General features: G+C 49.8%; 5 protein-coding genes across 5 annotated transcripts; 1 reads left to right on the plus strand and 4 right to left on the minus strand.

The window, feature by feature from the left end:
- Positions 1-774: 774 nt before the first annotated feature.
- On the minus strand, positions 775-2,234 carry BC939DRAFT_273115 (ATP-dependent RNA helicase-like protein). Its single transcript, XM_051551152.1, has 2 exons — positions 2,028-2,234; positions 775-1,928 (listed from the first exon to the last, which is right to left on the minus strand). The coding sequence occupies exons 1-2, from the start codon at positions 2,069-2,071 to the stop codon at positions 863-865; spliced, it is 1,110 nt and encodes a 369-aa protein (XP_051408958.1). The 5' UTR covers positions 2,072-2,234; the 3' UTR covers positions 775-862.
- Positions 2,235-3,174: 940 nt separating this feature from the next.
- BC939DRAFT_506120 (P-loop containing nucleoside triphosphate hydrolase protein) lies at positions 3,175-4,518 on the minus strand (the record flags this gene model as incomplete). The annotated part of the gene is made up of 3 exons (XM_051560746.1): positions 3,175-4,210; positions 4,319-4,389; positions 4,474-4,518. The coding sequence occupies 3 exons, from the start codon at positions 4,516-4,518 to the stop codon at positions 3,175-3,177; spliced, it is 1,152 nt and encodes a 383-aa protein (XP_051408959.1).
- Positions 4,519-6,157: 1,639 nt separating this feature from the next.
- BC939DRAFT_479958 (uncharacterized protein) lies at positions 6,158-9,409 on the minus strand (the record flags this gene model as incomplete). The annotated part of the gene is made up of 7 exons (XM_051558892.1): positions 6,158-6,187; positions 6,318-6,447; positions 6,577-6,746; positions 6,884-7,982; positions 8,099-8,289; positions 8,370-8,450; positions 8,558-9,409. 7 exons carry the CDS (start codon positions 9,407-9,409, stop codon positions 6,158-6,160), a joined length of 2,553 nt encoding a protein of 850 aa, XP_051408960.1.
- Positions 9,410-11,734: 2,325 nt separating this feature from the next.
- BC939DRAFT_400851 (uncharacterized protein) lies at positions 11,735-12,318 on the minus strand (the record flags this gene model as incomplete). Its single annotated transcript, XM_051552570.1, has 2 exons — positions 11,735-11,815; positions 11,902-12,318. Coding segments are annotated over 2 exons (498 nt in total), but the record flags the coding sequence as incomplete, so codon positions are not given.
- A 3,436-nt stretch (positions 12,319-15,754) lies between these two features.
- BC939DRAFT_273195 (uncharacterized protein) lies at positions 15,755-19,964 on the plus strand. The gene is made up of 6 exons (XM_051551153.1): positions 15,755-16,407; positions 16,712-16,748; positions 16,846-16,890; positions 16,981-17,222; positions 17,342-18,964; positions 19,055-19,964. Exons 1-6 carry the CDS (start codon positions 15,989-15,991, stop codon positions 19,839-19,841), a joined length of 3,153 nt encoding a protein of 1,050 aa, XP_051408962.1. The 5' UTR covers positions 15,755-15,988; the 3' UTR covers positions 19,842-19,964.
- Positions 19,965-20,530: the final 566 nt, after the last annotated feature.

Raw genomic sequence — 20,530 nt, forward strand, 5'->3', positions numbered from 1 at the left:
AATCCGTAAATGGTCAATGCTATTATACAGAGTCAATTGCATTACTCTCACAAGTGAATACACTCCATTCCGTCCCTGTTCTTTTTCTCTGGACTTAGTCCTGAAAGTTGTCTTCAGTCAGAAACAAGACTACATGTTCAGCGTTTATTACACCCTTTGCGTTCTCGGAATACTGCTGAGTATCTCTCCATAGAATAATGTGTTCCCCAGTTCCGGGATCGAATCGAGTACAAATGGTAACAACTTCCGAGCCAGTCGATGCACTTATGGGAGGACGGAGACGAAGACTTGCAAACGTAGGCGGGCCGAGTCCTCGAGCGTCATGTTGCATATGTGTCAAGGGAGTGAATGGAGGTGGAATATGAACAAATAAAGAAGAAGGCAGAAGAAGAAACAGGAAGGCGGCGAAAGCTATAGCTTAGCAGGTCATCTTGTGTGACATTAGGGCTGAACAGCTTCGCCATTTTTTTTAATTCATGGCCGCAATGTGCTAGGGCGAACAATTTCACATGCGGCTTTGGATCCATGGGTGGCAAGAAAGTGCACGAAGAGGTAGCGAGATGAATGGCGGTCGTTGTCGCAGGGCATCCGTCCTCAAGCGACGAAGGGACACGTCCAAAATAAAGATGAAGCTGGTAAGCTATAGCCAATCAGCAATATTCTTTATCTCTCTCAGGGCAGTATAGCGATCGACCCAGAGGAATTTTTCAGACTTCATTCCAGCATGTCAGTATATAGTCCATTACCACATTAAGCACTATCTGACTGCGTAAATCATGGAAGCGGTAGGGACAGTAACAGCAGTTTGCAAAGTATACCTGGAAAACATAGATACAGGCCTAGAGATATGTTCGTAGCCCACTCAAATGAGATCAGCGACATTCATGGGCATCTCCAAGATCTGGGTTGAGTAAAATTTCTCAATCCCCCGCAACATCCGCATGTCGTCCGCAGTAACGAAATTGATCGCCACACCCTTGCGTCCGAAACGACCTCCACGGCCGATACGATGGATGTAATTCTCCTTGCTGGTCGGCAGGTCATAGTTGATAACCAGGGAGACCTGCTGCACATCGATACCACGCGCCGGTAAATCCGTCGCAATCAGCACACGGGACCGTCCTGAGCGGAACTCCTTCATAGTGAACTCGCGCTGGGGCTGCCCCATACGTCCGTGGATCGCTGATACTATGGTCCCGCAGGCACTCAGCTTTCTCGTCAACCAATCAACCTTTCTGCGAGCGTTGCAGAAGATGATCGCCTGGGTGATGATCAGGGCCTCGATAAGGTCGGATAGCGTGTCCAACTTCCACTCCTCTTTTTCGACAGCGATGTAAAACTGTCTGATATCCTCAAACGTCAGCCCATCCTCCTCGACCAAGATTTGGATGGGGTCCCGCATGAATTTAGTGGTGGCTTTCATCATCTCCGTGGGTGTAGTTTCAGACAGGAACATAACCTGGAGGTTACGAGGGAGTCGCCGGAAGAGATCATAGATTTGGTCCTTGAAAGCTCTCGAGCGCATCTCGTCCGCCCCAGTCAGAACAAACATCTTAATGCAATCAGTCTTGAGGGCTTCTCGGTTGATCATGTCGAGGACACGACCAAGTGTCCCAACAACAACATGAGGACCGGCCAGCATGTTATTCATAGTCTCGCGCATATCAGAGTCATCGACACAGTTATGACAATCCACTTCCATAAAGTCGCCCACTGACAGTATGTCCTTCCGAACCTGCCGCGCTGTATCGCTCATGGGAGTGACAATCAAGGCTTGCGTGTCGGTCTTTGATGCATCCAGCCTTTGTAGGACCGGTACGGTAAGCGTGCTTGTCCGTCCAAAGTTGACGGACGTCTGCGCTATCACATCATGACCTTCAATAGCTGCTCGGATGATCCGCTGTTCGGCCGGTGAAGGCTGTCCTAGACTAATTGTTGGTCATATTTACAAAACGGATTGTTTGATAATTAGCGAAAGTCCAAAGTCTGGATTGGGCTAAACGGAAGTGACAGTAAAATATGCTTACCCATCTGCTTGGATGCCACGTAGAAGCTGCGGCGATAAGTTCATGCTCTTATAGGGTTTGACGACCTTGTCGTAGTAGGACTATCAAGCAAGCGTTATACATCGTCACCTCCGGTCTCTCATGATCGACGAACGACCGATGGCGCTGTGCTACTGCTACTTCTTTACCTCAAAAGAATCATCGAGCTGGTCAAGACCAGTGGTGTTGTTTTTATTGCCGGTGGTCATGCTGGAGAGAGTGTTGAAGAAAGGAAGGAAATACTGAGTAGACAAAGAATAGAGTAGGGGATAAGAGGGAAAGAATGGCGAGGGCAGACGAACAAAAAGGTGTCCTCAGCCATGTCCTACCCCTGTTCCAGCAGGTTTCCTCACTCGTTCGTTCTTTGTCTATTTGCGTCTCGGTGCTTTGCGTTGCTTGCCTCTTTGAAATTGTCCTCATGAAACCCATAGGCGTCGCTGGGCGACGTAGCATGGTGAAGCGCAAAGCCTGATGTTCCCTATAAACAGTTATTTCTCATCTGTGCAACTGAAGATTGAAGATACGAAAAGACGGTTTATGGCGGATAGAAGGGGGCTCAGCTGCCTGCCATGGTGTGATCAACTGCTGTGCTGTTTGCTTAGGAAATCGCTGGCCTATGTGACTTAATAAAGAACAGCAGTCCCACTCTTAGTTTCTTTTCCCTTACACTCTCCTATTCCTCGTCCTCTCTTGCCCTTGCCGTTGTCTTTGCAGTTTGTACTCTTGTGCTGCACACCGTTTCATTCACATTACAATTCTTCCTTCTCGAATCTGCAGCAGAGGTCGTTTTTCGCGGTCAGTGCGCTACGAACCAACCAAGCTTCTGGGCCGACTGATCCTTCCAACGCGTCGCTGGCGGGACAATTAGCGCGCAAAAAATAAAAAATAAAGCTGTTACCGCATATGGGGCCCAAATGGATTTGAGCTTGTGGTGTCAAAATTGCACGTCCAGTCCTCTGGTTAAGCGGTGTCATTATTTACATATAAAGGAGAGGCGGGTTCGCTACGGCTGTCCGCATAATTGGGCGAAGCAAAGCGCGAGCTCTTCTCGCGGTCTTTACTTGATGAGTAAACGCATTGTGTAAAGGTGACGAGGAAACACCCCGAAGAGCATCCTAGACAGGTATGCCTAGTTTAAATACTTCTGGATCCTTATCAGATAGTACTCCTCAATCTCCTTGATCATCCTAGCATCAGCACTCGTAATAAAGCAAAACACCCGGTTCCTGTACGTCCTCTGATTAATCCTCCGGATGTAATCCTCCTTCAGTGGCATATCGTAGTTGATCGTCGCCGTCACGCCCTGCTGCAGATTCAGTCGCCGGTTGTCCTCTAGATCCGTGGAAACCAAAAGTGCGGCCCATGCAGCTCGAGCCTTCTTTAGAACTAACTGCCGCTCCTCTTCTTCCATATCCCCATAAATCGCCAACGCCGTGAAGTTGTTTGCTCGCAGTTGTGCCACTAACCAATCGACCATCCTTGGAGTGCTGCAGTAAACCACCGCGTGAAGCGCCGTCATGTGGAGATTCAGCAACGTATAAAGTTTCCGTTCTTCATTCACGACATCGATATAGAAATGCTTTGTCCGCTCTAACAATACCTCGTCCCTCGAGACTAAGAACCGCACTGGATCCCTCATGCACCGGGCCACCAATTTCATCACATTCTCGGGCATGGTCGGGCACATGAGCACGATCTGTATCCCAAGACGGAGTTTCGCGAGTAGATCGCATATTTGGTCGATCAAGAATCTTTCCAGCAGTTCGTCTGCCTCATCCAAGATCAGCATCTTGACCGAATCCGTCTTGAGTGCTCCTCGACAGATCATGTCATAAACACGGCCGGGCGTTCCAACCACCACCTGGGCCCCCTGAGCCAGATTAGCCATGCACTCGGGTATTCTGGTTCCTCCGATGCAGACCTGACACTCCACTGACATAAACTTTCCCAGCGCCTCCACGACTCTCATAGTCGCTTGTGCCAATTCACGGGTGGGGACAATCACCAATGCCTGACATTGGGAATTGGTCAAATCGAGCTTATTGAGCATAGAAATTATGGAGGCGATGGTTTTTCCTGTTCCGGCATGGTCGTGGATAATGACATCGTGACTCTTGAGGATGGGCAAGAAGGAACGCCTCTGGGTCGCGAAGGGCTGTTCGAAGCTGGAGATAATCGGAAGTGCGGAATCCATGGTTATATCAATGACCCCAAAGATGTCACCTACATTCATTATGATTACTCTGCTTCAATACAGGGATATTTGGTCATACCCATAGGCAAGGATGCCCTGAAGGAGCTCTGGGCTGAGATTCATGTCTTCGAAGTTGTTGGCCACCATGGTCTATGGGATCATAAGGAAAAAAAAAAAACACATTAGGTCAAGCTAGCCGAGCTGCTGTCGCTGCCACCGGTTCCTTAGTCATACTTCAGTCTCATCATTCAAAGGCTGAGGTCCATCGGGGGTAGTCATGGTGCAAGTGAGAGTGACAAAGAGAAGAAAAGTGAAGTGAAAGGTGAAATTGCAGGAATTCCTCCCTCAGGTGTTCAAAAGTGGCTGCGCCGCATTTTCGCGGACTAAAGTTTTTATTTGTTGGGAATAAAAAGGTTGGAGGCCTGTTCGTAGTAAACGCGTATATTCGCGGATAAGTTGATAAGCCGGATCGAAAAGCGCTGCTCAATGCCACCAAAGATCTTCTTGTCACCCATGGTAGCAAAATTGATCACCACGTCCTTGCGATCCGATTGGTCTCCAAGACCGATACGGTAAGTGTACTTGTGCTAGAAGGTAGGTCGTAATTGATGACCAAGGACACCTTCGGAGCGTAGTTAAGGTGAGCTAGCGCGTTCGTCGAGACCAACACTTTAAACCCACGATTGAAGACCATCAAAGTCGTAGCCCGCATATCCCTACACATCTCACCATGGATCGCCAAAGCCTCGATCCCACTTGATTGCAGCATCTCCGCCAGCCAGTCCACGGTTCTGCGGCTATTGCAGAGGACACCCGCCTTCTCATAGACCGCTTTCCTGAGGAGCTCGCGCAGCAGTCCGAGCTTATCCTCTTCCATGCCAGCCGCCACTACTGACCTATCCTCTGTTACCGAAATCCGAACGAGGTCTTGTATGAACTTGGTCCTCAGCTTCTCCACACCCACGGGCAAACTGGAGGACAGGAGTACAGTCTGGATGTCCTCGTGAAGTTTTTTTAAACAAACCGTGGACCTGATACCTGAACCCGTTTGCGAGTATCTCGTCCACGCCGTCCAGTACCAGCATCTTGATGAAATCTCGATCATGTGCATCATAGAAGAGACCTCACGGGGAGTACCAGCCACCACATGGGCTGGCTGACAACATCGTTCTTGTTCGATCCTTTAATATAAACCTGGCATCTAACACCCATGAACACGCCCAGTACCAACAACCCCTTCTGGATAAGGAGCGCCAAATCGCTCGTGGACGTGATGATCAATGCTTGCGGAACAGGATTTGGGGCATCGAGCGCCTGCAGAACCGGTATAATAAGCGCACCTGTCTGCCCAAACCTCAAGGACACTTCGGCGATCACACTTCCTCTTCGAATAGCGGATTGAATGATCCTTTTCTCGACGTATGAGAGTGGCCCCAGTTTAGTCATTCGGATAGTGAGAGAAGATGGGCGGTACTGGGGATATTAATTCCGGGGTTCAATTGCGACCAGTCTGGTAGGCCTACCCACAGTTTTTGATACTGCGAAGCAACTCTCTTTCCAGCCTCATGCCTTCGTATTTTTCGGCAGGCATGTCCTGATCGGACTAGAAGAAGCGGTGTCAAGAGGTGTATCGAGGATGTAAGAAACAATCCGTCAAACTTCGCCTTGGTCTCAGCGAGAGGTCTTTCGTTCTATCAGCATGAACAACTTACCACTGAACCTCGATGGCGTCTGCGACTCATGATTGTGAAAAGATTATAAAGATAAGATACGGATTGAAGATGTAAAATGAGAGGGGGCCTTTGAACGCTCTTTTTTATATCCGAGTTCGTGCCCATTTTGTGGTAAAGGAAGATTCTGCTGGGGGCTACTTGACAGCTTCGTGTTTTATTATCCCGTTCAATCATCGTAGTAAAAACTAGTTGACTATGAACTCTGCAATGTTCGCCTATATTCACATAGTTAAAGATAACGTGGTGGGTCTGTTAGAACGTGCATAAACCACATAACATCCACAAAAAGCAAGAAACTCTCCCCCCCCCCATGGACCCAGTGTCAAAAATGATGTTCCAACTTACCGGCATATCATCAATTGTCGTCCGGTAATGTTGCTGAATCGCCCTCAGAGCCTGGCCCTCGCCCTTATGCCCATCGAGCAGCGTCACCTTGGCCCCGACTCTTCCTTTCGACCGATCGATCCATTTCACACTAACCAGTTGACAAACAGAGCAGAACAAAGGTAAGGATGTTAGGAGACTAGTTGCTTGAGCATAGCATATAAGGGGAAAAACGAAAGGAGAAAACTTATTCTTGAGTCATATCTTGCATGCTGCTTACCGAGGAATGTAATTGCCAATGCTCGGGACCTCGAAGCTGACAACCAGTGGGACCGCCAAGATCTCGAGATCCTTGGCGGCTTCGTCCGTCAGAATAAGATAAAGTGGCGGAGCCGAGACCCGGAACCGTCCTATGGCGGCTTTCCTCGTTGTCATATCCATGTCTGAGTACTAAAGAGAAAAAATAAATAAAAAGTTGAAGAGCAGGTTAATATCAATAATGAGGCAAACAACCACACCTTGGAACGTGGAAATGAAATTGCACCGGGGCAGAGAAAAGGATGTGCAGATGCGAAACATAGACTTACTAAAGGTATGGCAAATCCTTTGCGCTCACGGATCTTTCGCACCACTCGATCGACCGTCTCATCCTTGTTGCAGAATACAACCGCACGATTTGCTCCGCTATCCTCCAGCAGCTCACAGAGCAGCTCCAGTTGCCACACTTCATCGTCCACTGTCATGTACTTGAAAAACTGAAGGATGCCCTTTAATGCCAACTCGTGTCCCTTCACCAGTGCCTTGGTTGGCTGTGTCATATACTGTGCTACATGGTCCAGGACATGCGAAGGAACCTCGGTCGAGAAGAATAAGAGCTGAGGCTGATTGGGGATAAGATGAGAAGTTGAGGTCCCGAATGATGAGCATGACGATAAGGATGACAATGATGATGTAGAGCTCTGTGATGTTGAGCCTGGGGTGCCAGGTATGGATCGTGGTCGTGCTTCGGAGGGACTGGAGCCTATAATCCGCCCGTTCAGGGCTGCTACGGCCTTTGACACTGGGGAGGTAGGTCCCGAATTTGGTGGTGAAATCATTGAATCCGCTGCTGAAGACCCCGGTACGGTACCATTGGCGGCAGGATCCCGTACCATAGAGAGCAAACTGACGGTGGCCTCCTTCAAAGGGGACGCCAGAAGAATGTCCGCGTTTTCCAGGACCATAGCCTTGAGCGCAGAAAGGCTGATCTGCTTCGATCTGATCAGGCTGAGGACCTTTCCTGGCGTTCCAATCACGACATGGGCTGCAATGACTGGTGGTGGTTCCACATGTGCGGATCCCCGGCCGTTTTTGCTGGGATGCTCCACGATATTGACCTGAGTTGAAGACATGGTTCCCAATGATAGTGTGGCGTTACTTCCATCTGCGCAAATCAAGCACGAGATCGTTGGCATAAAGCGGGCAAGCGCCAGCAACACTCGCTGGACGTGCTGACACAAGTCGTGGTTGGAGCACAGGATGAGCAGCTGCGGATGGATCGAGGTTGCGGGGAGGGTCAGAAAGTTTAGTAATGGGATGGCGTAGGTCAATGTTTTGGTAACCTCTGGTTTCGCCTGAGTTAGGACGTCGTGTCTAGTCATGATCATTGGGATTCCGCGTTGCTGTAGGATGGAGGGCATTTTCAGGCTAGTCAATGTGCACATAAAAGACGAAGGATATTTAGATACGTTATCGGGGTCAAATGCACGCCTTTATCCATCCGACCGCACTGATAAAAGAATGTCTTCAAAGCGAGTCCATACCCGTATGCGTAGATGCCTCGCAAGAGCTCAGGGGTCAAGCCTAATTTGCTGAAACAGTCTGTAGTCTCCATCTTCTCAACTTGAGCGGCGACCATGGGTGTAGGCGATTTGATGCTGAAGGTGGACTTTCCTGTATCCTTGCCCACTGACGGATGTAGAATTACGCCCTGCGTATTACCCCTAAGCGCTTGCTGAACAACATCAATGAGCATTAATACACTATGTCTCTACAAAAAATCAAAGAAATTTCCGCAGGGCATATCCAGCTTACAGTGTAGCGATCTTTAACGCTGGTTTGTGTTGGGATATGGAGTTCCGAGTTGCTTCTAGATTCTGTTTGCAAGGATCGACGCTATGGAGATATGGAGGCACGGCATAAACATTGATTGCTCTGTTAAATATGCATGTGAGCAAGGTGACGTAGCAAACATTTTAATGGGCTCAAGCTGGTCGCCTTACGTTCGGTACACTGCTCTTCGTCAAATACGTATCCGAGATGATGCTGCTGGCCACAGAGGATGGTCGAGAACCCTCGGTCACGTTCGGCGAGGTGGACGATCGCCAAAATGGGGGTATATTATTGTTGCTCTGACCATTCATAGCGGCGAGAATAGAGCTTTGACTGGAAGAGGCCGAGAGCATAGGCGTGGACGGACTCTGGGGAGTGCTGGGTTTGGTGATAGCAATTGGGAACTTTGTGGGCAGTTGGGTTGTCTCGACCGTGATGGTGTGCGGTACTCGCTCCGCTTCTGGTAGTTGTGGAGTCGCACTCCGCACCGAGCCGATGGTTGTGGAAGTCAGCTCTGTGATCGTCCTGAGCTCATGCTTTTCTCCTACAGGCGAATCCTGCTTCCTACGTCGGTAGGTCGATGATCCCTCGGACGAAGTGTTGTCCTCGTCAATAACCTGGTCCTGCAAGCTAGTCTGTCCTTGCTTTATAGCCTTTTGCTGCTGTTGTTGCTTTTCAGATTCACTGCCACTTCCTGCACCGCCACCCCCTGAGGCACGTTTCTGGCTCAGGATCCGGGCCAATGCCTTGGTTTCGTCCTTGACAGTCGAGGGTTTTCGTTGCATCAGAGACCGAATGCTGTCTCGACGGGATGCTGCAGTATTCTTGTCCTTATCGTTGACATTTGACCATGGGTCCACATCCAGATAGTTGAGTTCCTCCTCTACGTCCTCGGCCTCCTGCTGCTCCACAAGGACGGCGATGCCCTCGCTCAGGACCTTGACTTCGGCAGTGATCTGCTTGAGCAGCGACTGGACATGGCTCAGCGATATGGACAGTTCAGCGAGAGTTGGTTGGGACATGGGTATATGGTGGAATTGGGAAGAGAATTGGGGGTGGATGGGATTCGGAATGAGGAGTGAGGAATGAGAATACGGGGAATGAGAATACGAATAAGAGAGAAGAAAGGAGGGGCGGGGTCGACAAAGGGCACAGGGGGTCATACAACTTGTGCCTACTTTTTTGAAAAAAGGAGGCGGGCCTATGATCAGCTGTCTAATATACACAATACGACAATGATGATAACATCCACGCGTGCGCCCCGTTGTTTGTACCTGACCGAGGGTCGACACCCAATGGCAGACAGGCCTTTGGAGAGGGGTCTGCAACGAAACCCCAGAGGAGGGCCTCAAACGAGCACCGCATCCAAGGCAGCCAACAGGGCTGTCGGAGATCTGTGGCAGTCAGTCTATCTTTAAGATGCCGCCCCGCACGGTTCCTGGAATCGAAAATCAATCTGGAACCAAGGGGAGAGGGAGGGAGAGGCAGGAATGTTTCACAGCGGACGCGATGCTCCCTGCAGCCAATCAGCACAGTGACGGTTGGGGCCTACTCAACTCGCGTAATAAAGACCGGTTTACTTTACACAAATACAAATTGCATCAATGCTTGCATTATTTCTAGAAGAATTACGCGCGCATATGGCTGAAGCCAGGAAGAAGTGGAAGGTGGTTCCACATTAGTCTAAAATGAAAATAGTTCGAAAAAGGGCTCATCAATGTCGTGTGGTTTACGTGCCTAAGAGTCTGAAAGGACAGGAATGGGCGCATCCTAATACGCAAAAGAGTCTAGAGTGCCGATTACTACAGATATCATATGCTATGGAAATGTGGAAAACGACAGCAGCTCTAGGAATGGAATAAAAAATGCATGACGTCCATGAATGCAAGAAAGAAAGAGAGAAAGAAAGAGGGCGCCATGCTAAGGTTGGTTGAAAAACGCACAGTCGAGACAACGCGTTGCTGTGTACATAGCACCAAGTGCCCAAGTAAAGTGAATGAACATGTAAGTTCCTGGCGAAGGGAGAAAGAAACCAGGCTATGGTCCATCGCGAGCTTGAGAGTCATCGCTTCTAGTGTTTCCATGGTCCTGATCTCCGTCAAGAGCGTCTTCATTACTTGACACACGACCTTGCAAACCCAAGTGGCTTTGTGCCCCCTTATAGCTGTCTGCTTCCTGATAAGCACCCGTATTCACCCATGCGTACAGCTGTAGAACGACGTTGCTGGCTGTAAAGCGACGGACTGAAGGGGTGTTTCCAAGGACACACGGCCACGAGCAGGCTTGACTTGATTGAAAGGAATGTTGCCAGCTTTTTCAGAGGTATTGTATGGGTAAGGGTGTCCATACGGGTATTCGACCTGTGCCAATGATAGACAATGCATAGGATGACGGTTATGAAGGATATGTCCATTGGGATGATGCATTGTCGCGGCAGGAAGAACCTCTGACCCAGAAGATATAGAGTAATTCTGTGAAGGATACCCATGAGTGTGTTGAGGAGAATGAGTTTGATGTTGCTGTTGCTGTTGTTGCTGGTACTGCTGGTGTTGCTGGCGAGTCAATTGAAGACCCGAATGCTGGAATTGCCCTCGCATCGAATCAAAGGGCAAGAGCTGTCGGACATCTTGAGAGGCCCCCACTAGACCACTAGGGCTGCAATCATTACCAGGGTTGTCATCCCTGGTTTGCTCAGCGTGTCCATATCTGCGCAATGGTTGGCTAAACAGTCCGGTACTACGACTCATAGCGCGTTCTATGTGTCCATGATCCCTAAAATCGTCGTCCTCTTCCATGGCATCATCATCATAGTCCACATCATGTCCTTGGTCGTCCTCGTTGCTCCTGCTCTCACCCCTACCAAATGTATCTGGATAAACGAGCGAGCTGCGATTTGAAGGCTGTAGAGGAACGTCAGACTGAGTCATAATGGAACCAGCGCGGTAATGTCCTTGATGGGATAGTAACGAAGAGTCATTATGGTGTCGTCCATGAAGCCCTTCAGACTGCAGCCTTTGTTGGTCAAGTTGGGTAGAACATTCAGGGCGGGAACGGGCCTTGCGCTGCTGTTGCTGAAGATTAAGACTATGGGGTCTACCTTGTATATGTCGCTCCTGTTGTTGGCTCAAATATTCACCCTCTGACTGACTGTGGTTCTGCATCAAGCGTTGTCCTTGCTGCTGCTGCTGCTGCTGCTGTTGTTGCTGTTGTTGCCAATGGTGCTCTGAGCTGCTATCCGCGGCATTTCGGGAGTGCAATTCCGATCGAGAATCAGTTGTAGATAACTGGCTAGACGTGTCATAACTAGAACTATTTTCCAAAGCCGATGGAGCTCTTTGTAGACTGTGGCGCCGACTTGAGCAGAGCGGACATTGTCTGACAAAGCGAGCGATAAGTTCTTTCGGAACCCAAGAGTAGTGCTGTCGTATCTATGAAGCAAAGCGAAAGAGTTGTTGATATCAGTGATACCAGAAAGTACAAAGGCTATTGAACAAAAAGACTTAAGATACGATACCTCAGCAGATGTTTTGTCTCGGCCTCCATGGGAGCTTTTGCGATGGCAATAGATAAGAACATCGTATAGACATTCTTTGGTTGCTACCGGCTTTCCTCCATGACAAACGATGTGGTGCGTCTCCACTGTTGACAGAGTGAACATTTTCTTGGCCCAAAAGCGAAACTGAGCTGTTGAGACCTGGGTATTCTTTGGCTGGAGCAAGACCATCAGGATTTGTTGGTACATGCTGTTCGTGAGCAGTGCTTTCTCTCTCTTTTTCGGCGAAAGCGATAGCAGGTATTCCTCTGCCAGCATGGAAAACTCTTCCTCGGAGATGAAATTTCTAGAGAGGGTTTCTTGTGCGCTCAGGGGACGAGACGGTCGCCGGAGTGTACGAGATGCCGTCTGCTCGTCTTCCAAAGGTTCTTGTTCCATATTCTCGATCAAGACTAGCTTATCGTCCTCCTCATGGCTTTGCTCATACTCGGACGGATGACGTCGGAACCGCTGTTGATGTTGCTGACCCTGAGGGTGAAGCCCTAGCTGCTGACACTGCTGGTGGTGTTGCTGGCATCGGTGCTGTGCTTGCTGATGAAAGCGTGGTGCCGAAGCGTAATGGGATCCCGCCAATAAAGTCGACTCTTGACTTGTTCTTGGGGATTGTTGTGAAGTGCTTTTGTCCTGCTGCTCCTCGTAGACTTTAAAACTGGAGTGATTGTATGGAGAGATGAGCGAGGAGGAGCCAGTGGCACTAACAAAAAATCTGTCGCGAGAAATCGCGAGTGCCGAAAGATAAAGATGAGAACCACTGGACTGTGAGCTCGACCCTTCTTTTGAAAACGGTCTTATCGGCTGGTTGCTTTTCTCTTTGTTGGATCCTGAACGGTTGGGCTCTGTGTCGGAGTGATTAGTTGTATTCATACTTAGTCGTCAGGCACTGTGGACCTTTTTAAAGCGTCGATAGGCTTGGGATAGGGGCGCAGTGTCCGGATAAACTGAGCGCGGGTGTGGAGAGGATGGCGCTGAAAAGTTAGGTCGTTTGCTAATAATCAAGTTTAGGTGTCGTAAAGTACTGGGGCAGCTTTCGGAGTGGCTGGTGTAATGGTGCTTATGTGAGATGTGGATGAGGCAGAGGAGGAGACTAAAAGAACATGAAAGCCTGAGATTATGTATGAGGAGTAGAAGAAGCGCCTCTTTAGGCTCTAGGAGTACAAGAGGGCAAGCGGATGGACGATTCCACGGTGCGATAGAATAATTGCCGCTAGACGAAGAGCTGTCCAGCGAGGAGAGACAGAAAGAGTGCGTATGTTTGTATACTAAAAGGGTGACCAAGAGGGTCAAGAGGAAGACGTGCAATTGGGGGGCAACCGAAAGGTGGAGGAGCGTAGGCAGGACGGTCTGTAGGTAGTTGGTGCAGTGGGGATGTGGCAGGGATGGCAAACCCGGCGAAGGGATGAGGGCTAAATACAGGAAGGAAGGCAAAGCCGTAAACTGTCAGAGAGAGATACTATGAGCAATGGTAGTTGTATTGGTCACAGACCCAGGTGTACCAGCCGAAAGCGGGTGTGCCCAGAAAAAAAATCTAATAATGGGAAGGAGCGGCGGAGAAGCTGGGAGATACAAAGACCAACCCTGAGGAGCGAAGGCAAGGGGAGGAATCTGTGCTTTCTAATAGGATCTGGCGTAGTGGTAGTGGCGATGAAGGTTTGTATATTTCAAGGGATTGAAATGTAAGAACGAGCAATATTGAACGAGGATAGGCGAGAAAAAGACGTACGATCTCCAACTCTGCTCCATTCATGATCACGCTGGGTAGCTGAGGAACAAAAACGGTCGAATATTTTATCTTTGCGTCGTCGATTGAGGCACAACCAGATCAGCTGTGTACGCTTGCTGGAATGCGAACTGAAGGGAGGCAGGGCAGGCTAGGGTGCCGGGACAACAAGTGAGTCTGCTGTGCTCGAGAATGTGGACTGCAAAGGCTACGAGGGCAGACAGTTTACAGTAACAAAAACAAGAAAGAAAAAGGGTGCAGTCTTTGAGGATGTGGGCCCTGTTGATATATATTCGCTTATTGTTTTCAGTTACGGGATGCGGAATGAAATAACGAGCTATTGGCCAAATAATTACGGTAAAGGCAATAAGAGGGCAAAAATGAGGGCAGGAGTGGGAAGGAGGGACTGATTCTAATATCGATTTGACCTCAGGAGGAGGAGGAAGAAGCAAGGACTCGTTGCTGTTGGAATGATAAGTTTATGGTTCTTAATAGTCGATGTTGTCCCCATCAGTCTGTCGAGTGACCCTTTGGCCTCTTGCCTGGCGTGGCCGATGCGACTGACGCGACAATATATGGGGTATAGCCCACGCGGGCTTGAACCAGTGCCTCTGTATCTGATTTGCAGGTCAAAATAGCTACTCGTAGTCGCAACGCGATTTTGGGTTGGCTGTGTGACCTGGGAGCACAGGCCAGCCAGGGTTAGACGCGTATCGACACAGCCCTAGCGTTTTGCCGCCATCTCGATGCTGTCTGTCCTATTTTTGAGATAAGACAGCTCTCCTGGAGGAGCAGAGGACCCATCCACGACCGAAAAAAGAAAAAGAAAAAGCGTACAAACCAAGGAACATCGGAGGGACAGTTGCGAGACATGAACGAGACAAAGGGGCGGAGGGCAGAACTCCAGACATGCTTAGATCGGGTTGGGAGGGGTGAAAGAAAACGAGTCCGAGAGTGATTCATGCTATCTGTCGTTCCTGGTATCTGTGAATTCCCCCTTTTTTTTAGTACTCGCAATCCTGAATGACGATGGTTCTTAGGCATGCACTGAGAACTCAGGGCCCCTCAATTGCTACTACCTACATGTCCCAAGCCCTAAAATCCCATATTTGGGGACAATGCTGACTGCACAGCGTCATTCTCTTTCGTTGCAGTGTGCTCTACCAGCCAAGGCCATGCAGCTCGCTGTTGAAAAACATGTGAGAGAGCGGGACGACTTGCACCTCAACTGCAGCACTGCTAATCTCCAGGGCGAAGAATTAAGCGGCTGTATCCGTGGTTGGCCCGCAGTGTTCGTTGCCAAATACTACGGCTGGGGATGCTTTTAAGTTCAATGCAATGCCCTCTCGTATGGTCTCTTCACCAACATGCCTCGCCCAGTCAGCACTCTTGCTGGTTGTTTCAATCATCCCTTTTCTTCCGCATTAAATAGTCCCAGATGGGGGTCGCTGCCCAATGGCCCAATGGCCCAATTGCTTGGTTTGCTTAATTGCTTAGTTTGCTTCATTTCACACAGGTGGCCTTCAGTGACCATAACGAGAGAGCCTGGTGAGGACCATGGACGAGGGTGGTACCGTGTAAAGTATTATGGTTTGCAGGAATAGAGGTGGATTCTTCATGTGAGTCCCACCCATGGAAATAGAGTAGGACGAAGTTGATCAAGGTCCGGTGGACACGGTCCACATCCTTTTTTGCAGTGTGCCGATTCGGTGTTGATTGCGCCCTTCTCCTCTCCAGCTCCATTCGTCTCCATCCTCCGTCTTCGCCCTCTGCATCGTGATCCCCATCCTGCGCACCCCCGCACCGTACCCCCCACCACCGCCACCACTGCCGTTCCTGCCTGCGAGATCCACCCTCTGCATACACAATCACATCCCATCACCCGAATTCGCACACCGTCTCCATCGTCTGACAAGGGTCGGACAAAACACACTACCCAATCAAACAGTGCTTCCCGCTCATTGCAACCCCCAACCTTCTTCACGTACCCCGATCTGATCTCACCCTGGACCCTCTCGCGGTACACCCAAAACGAAGCTACTTCGAGAGCACACAAGACACAAGACCGGTTGGTCCTTCAGTCTGGCTATTACGTCGGTTCATCCCTTCCCCCTTCAATTCTCATCCTATCCCTCGTTCCCTTTCTCTTGGCCTGAACGGGGTCCAATCCACCAGCCAAGTTGCCTCTGCATCCTCTCGGAACTCGACCGACGGATCCAATTCGATCAATTGGCCGGCGCTGCAAGAAGAAGCAGACTTGTCGTGTGAGGATCGTCCGCTCAGAAATAACCAGATAGACAGACGCGTTGTTAGAGCACGCCGCTTTGTCGGATGACAACTACTGCTTCAGCTCGAGCGGCCTGGCCCAGCCCCTCGATCTCCAGCCCAAGTCCATCGATCCCTGCATCGTCCACCTCGAACCCAACTCATTATGTGAACTCGATTGACATCCCCCCTCTTTCGTCCGCCGCTGTCCCCACGCCCCCGCTCGCTCTGATGAACGGATCGGGTGATCTGGATCAAAAAGTGACAGAGTTCAGGCAATACCTGACATCGAAAAGCGCATGTGCCGGACCAGATCTGATATTCAATGTGTGTGAATACGCTACTTTCCTGCCTCGTCCCTTTGGCCTCAAGGATCGATCCTACGACAAAAGCCCGTCTCTGGGGTCAGGTAATGACTGGACGGTACCTCCATCTCCACCTCGTACGGTGTCAGGTTATGCCGCAGGATTTGGACCATTGCTTGGGTAAGTGAACCAAGCGAGGGCAGGGCAACGATGTGTTACGCCTGAGAGGTGCGAGAGGGCAACATTCTGGTGTAGACAGGCAGTTGGGTCTCCACTATACGACAAGGCGAAGGGAGGGAAAGACCCCAATGCATGCCCGTGAGACAAATAAAGATGCATCTCCCCATGTGCATGTTGCATATCATGAAGGTGGATTTGCGACCATCCTTTGCGAAGATCCCTCCGTTATAACAGCTGCTCACTCAACCTTTCTTTCCAACTGCCTTCTTACCGTATTTTGCGTCCGCAATAACTGTTTTTTTAGTCCAAGCGTGCCTTCACGTAAAAACAACGATCGCCAGGTAAGGTGGAGCGATGCTGATCAATACCTCCATTCGCTGTTGTATGCCGGAGTATTCATGTCCTTAAAAAAAATTCAACTCTTTGCCCATGGGATAGTGCCTTCCCGCCTCACCTCCAGAGATGCTTCGCGCGAGCATTGAGGTAAGGAGAATTATTTTTAAAGTTAGTTCCTCTCTCCTGAATAAACACTGCCGAGAATGTTTAATTGACGCTGCGTCCATACGTCATTAGATGATCACAGAGCTGCCTCCGGTGATGAGCCCAACCATTCCAGCATGGACATTGCCACCACGACCAGTAACAGGAGGCAAGCAACCAGGGAAAGTGCCCGCTGTCCCCCCAGATCTCGGAGCGAGTAGCGATGACAGCTCCTCGGAATCGGATATAGAATCTGATAGAGAGCATTCAGCACCTGAATCAGAGAGCATGGTGCCAAGCGAGAATGATACCAAGTCTAGATACAGGAGCATTGGGTAATCACCAGGGACTCTGTTTAATGTTCATTAGTGGAAACAGAGCGCAATAAGAATGAGAGAAGGAATCTGGGCTAATTTTAATTTTAATTATTATTATTATTAACAATGCCTATTAGACGAAAGACTGCACAGCGCCGGAACTCAAAGGCTGGTGCCGTAGGAGACAAGCGACTAGCAGGACCGAATTCAGAAAACGCAAAGAGTTCAGCTGGATTGTCGACAGAATGTTGCTGTTTGCTTTCGTCCGAGCAGACAAAGGGATTACCCCGCCGATTTGGCGATGGAATCCTATCAAAGTCGCCCGCAGTCGTCAGAATCCGAATCCCATCATTTCTCTTACCCACCCTCGAAGCCCGACTTGGGGCTCTCAGGAACTCGAAGAAGATCGGGAAATCGGCTACTACAAATTCTGCTGTTGGCGGATTGCAATTATCGACCGAAGCTTCATCTGTATCCAAAAGCAAGTCTACCCCGAAGAAGGACGTTTCGGAGGACGAGCGAGGCTATATACGCGAGAAACCAAGCATGACAAAAAAAACAAAGTACATGCGTACACACTCGGACGTCTCGGACTCGAGCTCAGATTCAAATTCGGACAAATCGGACGTTCCAGTGAGGCGAACGAAAAAATCCATGTCACCAGTGATGGAGCGTAAGAGCGAGAAGAATGGGCGGACATTGATGGCAAGCAAGCATAAGGAGCTTAGGCTTAAGGACGAGCCAAAGGAGAGTACGAACAAGCGGTCTAAGAATACACATGTAGATCCGACTCTGGCTAGGAGGACATTAGTATCGGGCAGTTTATCGCCAGATGACCCGCCTCAGAAACGGCAGAAGAAGGATCTTAAGGAGGACTCGTATGATGACACGGCAAGGAATCGACGGCTTCCGAAGACGACTGAGGGCCGATCTGGAAATGATGGACATCGAGATGTTCGAGATAAGTCTGCGAAATACAACCCTCGCGAGTATTCGAAAACCCGCTCACACTCGCGCTCCAGATCACGTTCGAGATCGCCAAAGAGACGCAATGATAAAGGTGACGGTCGCGATGGCAAATCTGGCAAAGATCGACGCGATTATGACATGGACCAAGTTCCATTGAAAGCAAAACGGAAACAGGAGACGAGTCGGGAGCGCAACGACAAGTCGACGAAAGGCCGGCGACACAGAAGCGAGAGCAGGAATAAGGACCGTGACAACAGTCGTGAGAGAAGCAGAGATCGGAAACGACGGCATTCACGATCGAGATCCCGCTCCCCGTCCAAATCCAGAGAGGGATTGGACAGGAAGCGGGACAAAGAGAAGCGGAGCCGCGGTTCAGCTTCCTTGGTCATTACCGCTAATACCAAAGGCGTAGAGGATAGTAAAAACGGCGATCGCCTTCAGCAAACGCAGGCATCGAAAGTTCCGTCCGACCGCAAAAAATCGGAGGGACATCGTCATTCTGCTTCGGACTCACGATCCCAGCACGAGTCGATCTCCAAGCGAACCTCAGATGATGTTATGGACAATTCGAGCAGCACATCGAATCCTATCAAAAAGTTGTCACTGGAGCACAAAGGGTCGAATGTAGATACGCCCAAGGGCGCGATGAGCTCTCCGGCTTTGGGATTGAGTAACTCTACGCTTGCCAGGAAGGAAACCGAGAGGTCTCCAACTGCAGCACGAAGGATGTCGATCGTACCAGCAGATGCTAACTCAGCAGGGTATACTAAATACTACCAGGATTACCGCAGGTAAGTTAATTGAAGCTTCTCTGCTGGATGCTGTGTCCTCTGAACATTGACAGCATCAGTTGCTAACTATTGTTGTGGCCATTTGTTTAGATACCATGCGCTGGCTGTCAGTCTCAAGCGTAAAGCTGACGAGATCACTCGAATCCAGAATAACCCACGCCTGGGCGCGATCGTTTACTTCCTCAGCGGTAACGCCTTCCTTCGGGCCTTCCATTTCAACGACATGCACTGCGAGCACCTGCACTCGAACCGTCCAGAGGTCATACTTCGGGAGTCGATGAAATGCTGGGACAGCATGAAACAGTTCTCGACCGCACTCTCAGTCCAGTGCCACGACAAGTTTTCGGGACTGGACGGACTCAGTTACCTGCTCGAGGCCCTTGTCTATTACAAATGCCATGCCTATTCAAACTACCGACTTCGTCAGGAGATGCAGGCTGCTGAGCAGTTCCGGAAACGACCACCACTTTCTCAGGATGCATCATTATCATCGCTATCGTCATCATCATCTTCGGTTATGATCACCACAGAACTAGCTGCGAGGCTGTTGCAGAATGCGGAAGACTGGATGATCTTGACGACCAAATTGGCGGAATGCGAGGTGGCCCTGACACCGGATATTGCGAGGGAGCAGTTTCCAGAGACGTTCAAGAAGTGGTGTATCCATCCGAAGGACATTGGCAGGTTCGGTGGGAAGGCGTTCTCAGCGGTCGTGGAACTGAAGCAGGAGGATGGGACGAGCAAGGTGGTGTCGAAGATCCAGTGGCCGTTGGGGACATATATGCATCTGGGCGACCTGACGGACTTTGCGGAGGAGGCCGTGCGCGAGTACCAGGTTAGGAACGGACTCGATTACGAGGCTCTGCCGATGCCATAGTGTGAGAGAGAGGGCATTACGAGACAGAGAGAAGGAAAGAAAGAGAAAGGGTCGTTTGTCTTTTTGTTATTTGCTGTTTTTGTTTTTGTTTTTGCTGTCGTTGTTGTTTTTGTAGTCATTTTTGTTCTGGTTTACTGTTCGTTTTTTTCTTCTCATCTGCTTGTCGTCAGTCCGCCTTTGTCTTTCTGCCTTTCAGTGTTTCTCAATCGGCCATCCATTTCTCAGGTACGGCTGCAACTCTGTATTTTACTCATATGGACTTAATGGTGTTATTGTTACAAAAAATAAATAAATGCGCTGTACTTTATTGTGGACGCAAAGTAAACATTATGGGCATAACCATGAACAGCGTTGCTTTGTGATTTTTTTCTCCTTTTGTCTACCAGGAATTATATGTAGTCAGGGTATGCTCGTTAAATGACTAGGAGGAGGTGCTTCGGACCGAGACGTGGACATGGTCGCCTACAATTTAGTGTGCCCGCCAAGAACGGTTAAATTCACGGCCGCCCGGAAGGGGAACATCGGACCACTACTACATAGTAAAAAGAGCCCCGTATACGAAATTTTTCTACGCGAGGGCGGAGACGGGAGACGGGAGGGGGGAATTGAAGAACCGGGAGTACGATGGTGGCGGTGGCGGCGACGGCAGAATCAATGACCCATTGGCATGGTCCGTAACGTCCTTTTCT

This window comes from Gamsiella multidivaricata (assembly GCF_025024155.1).
Source record: "Gamsiella multidivaricata strain RSA 2152 chromosome Unknown BC939scaffold_66, whole genome shotgun sequence".
NCBI lineage: Eukaryota > Fungi > Mortierellomycota > Mortierellomycetes > Mortierellales > Mortierellaceae > Gamsiella > Gamsiella multidivaricata.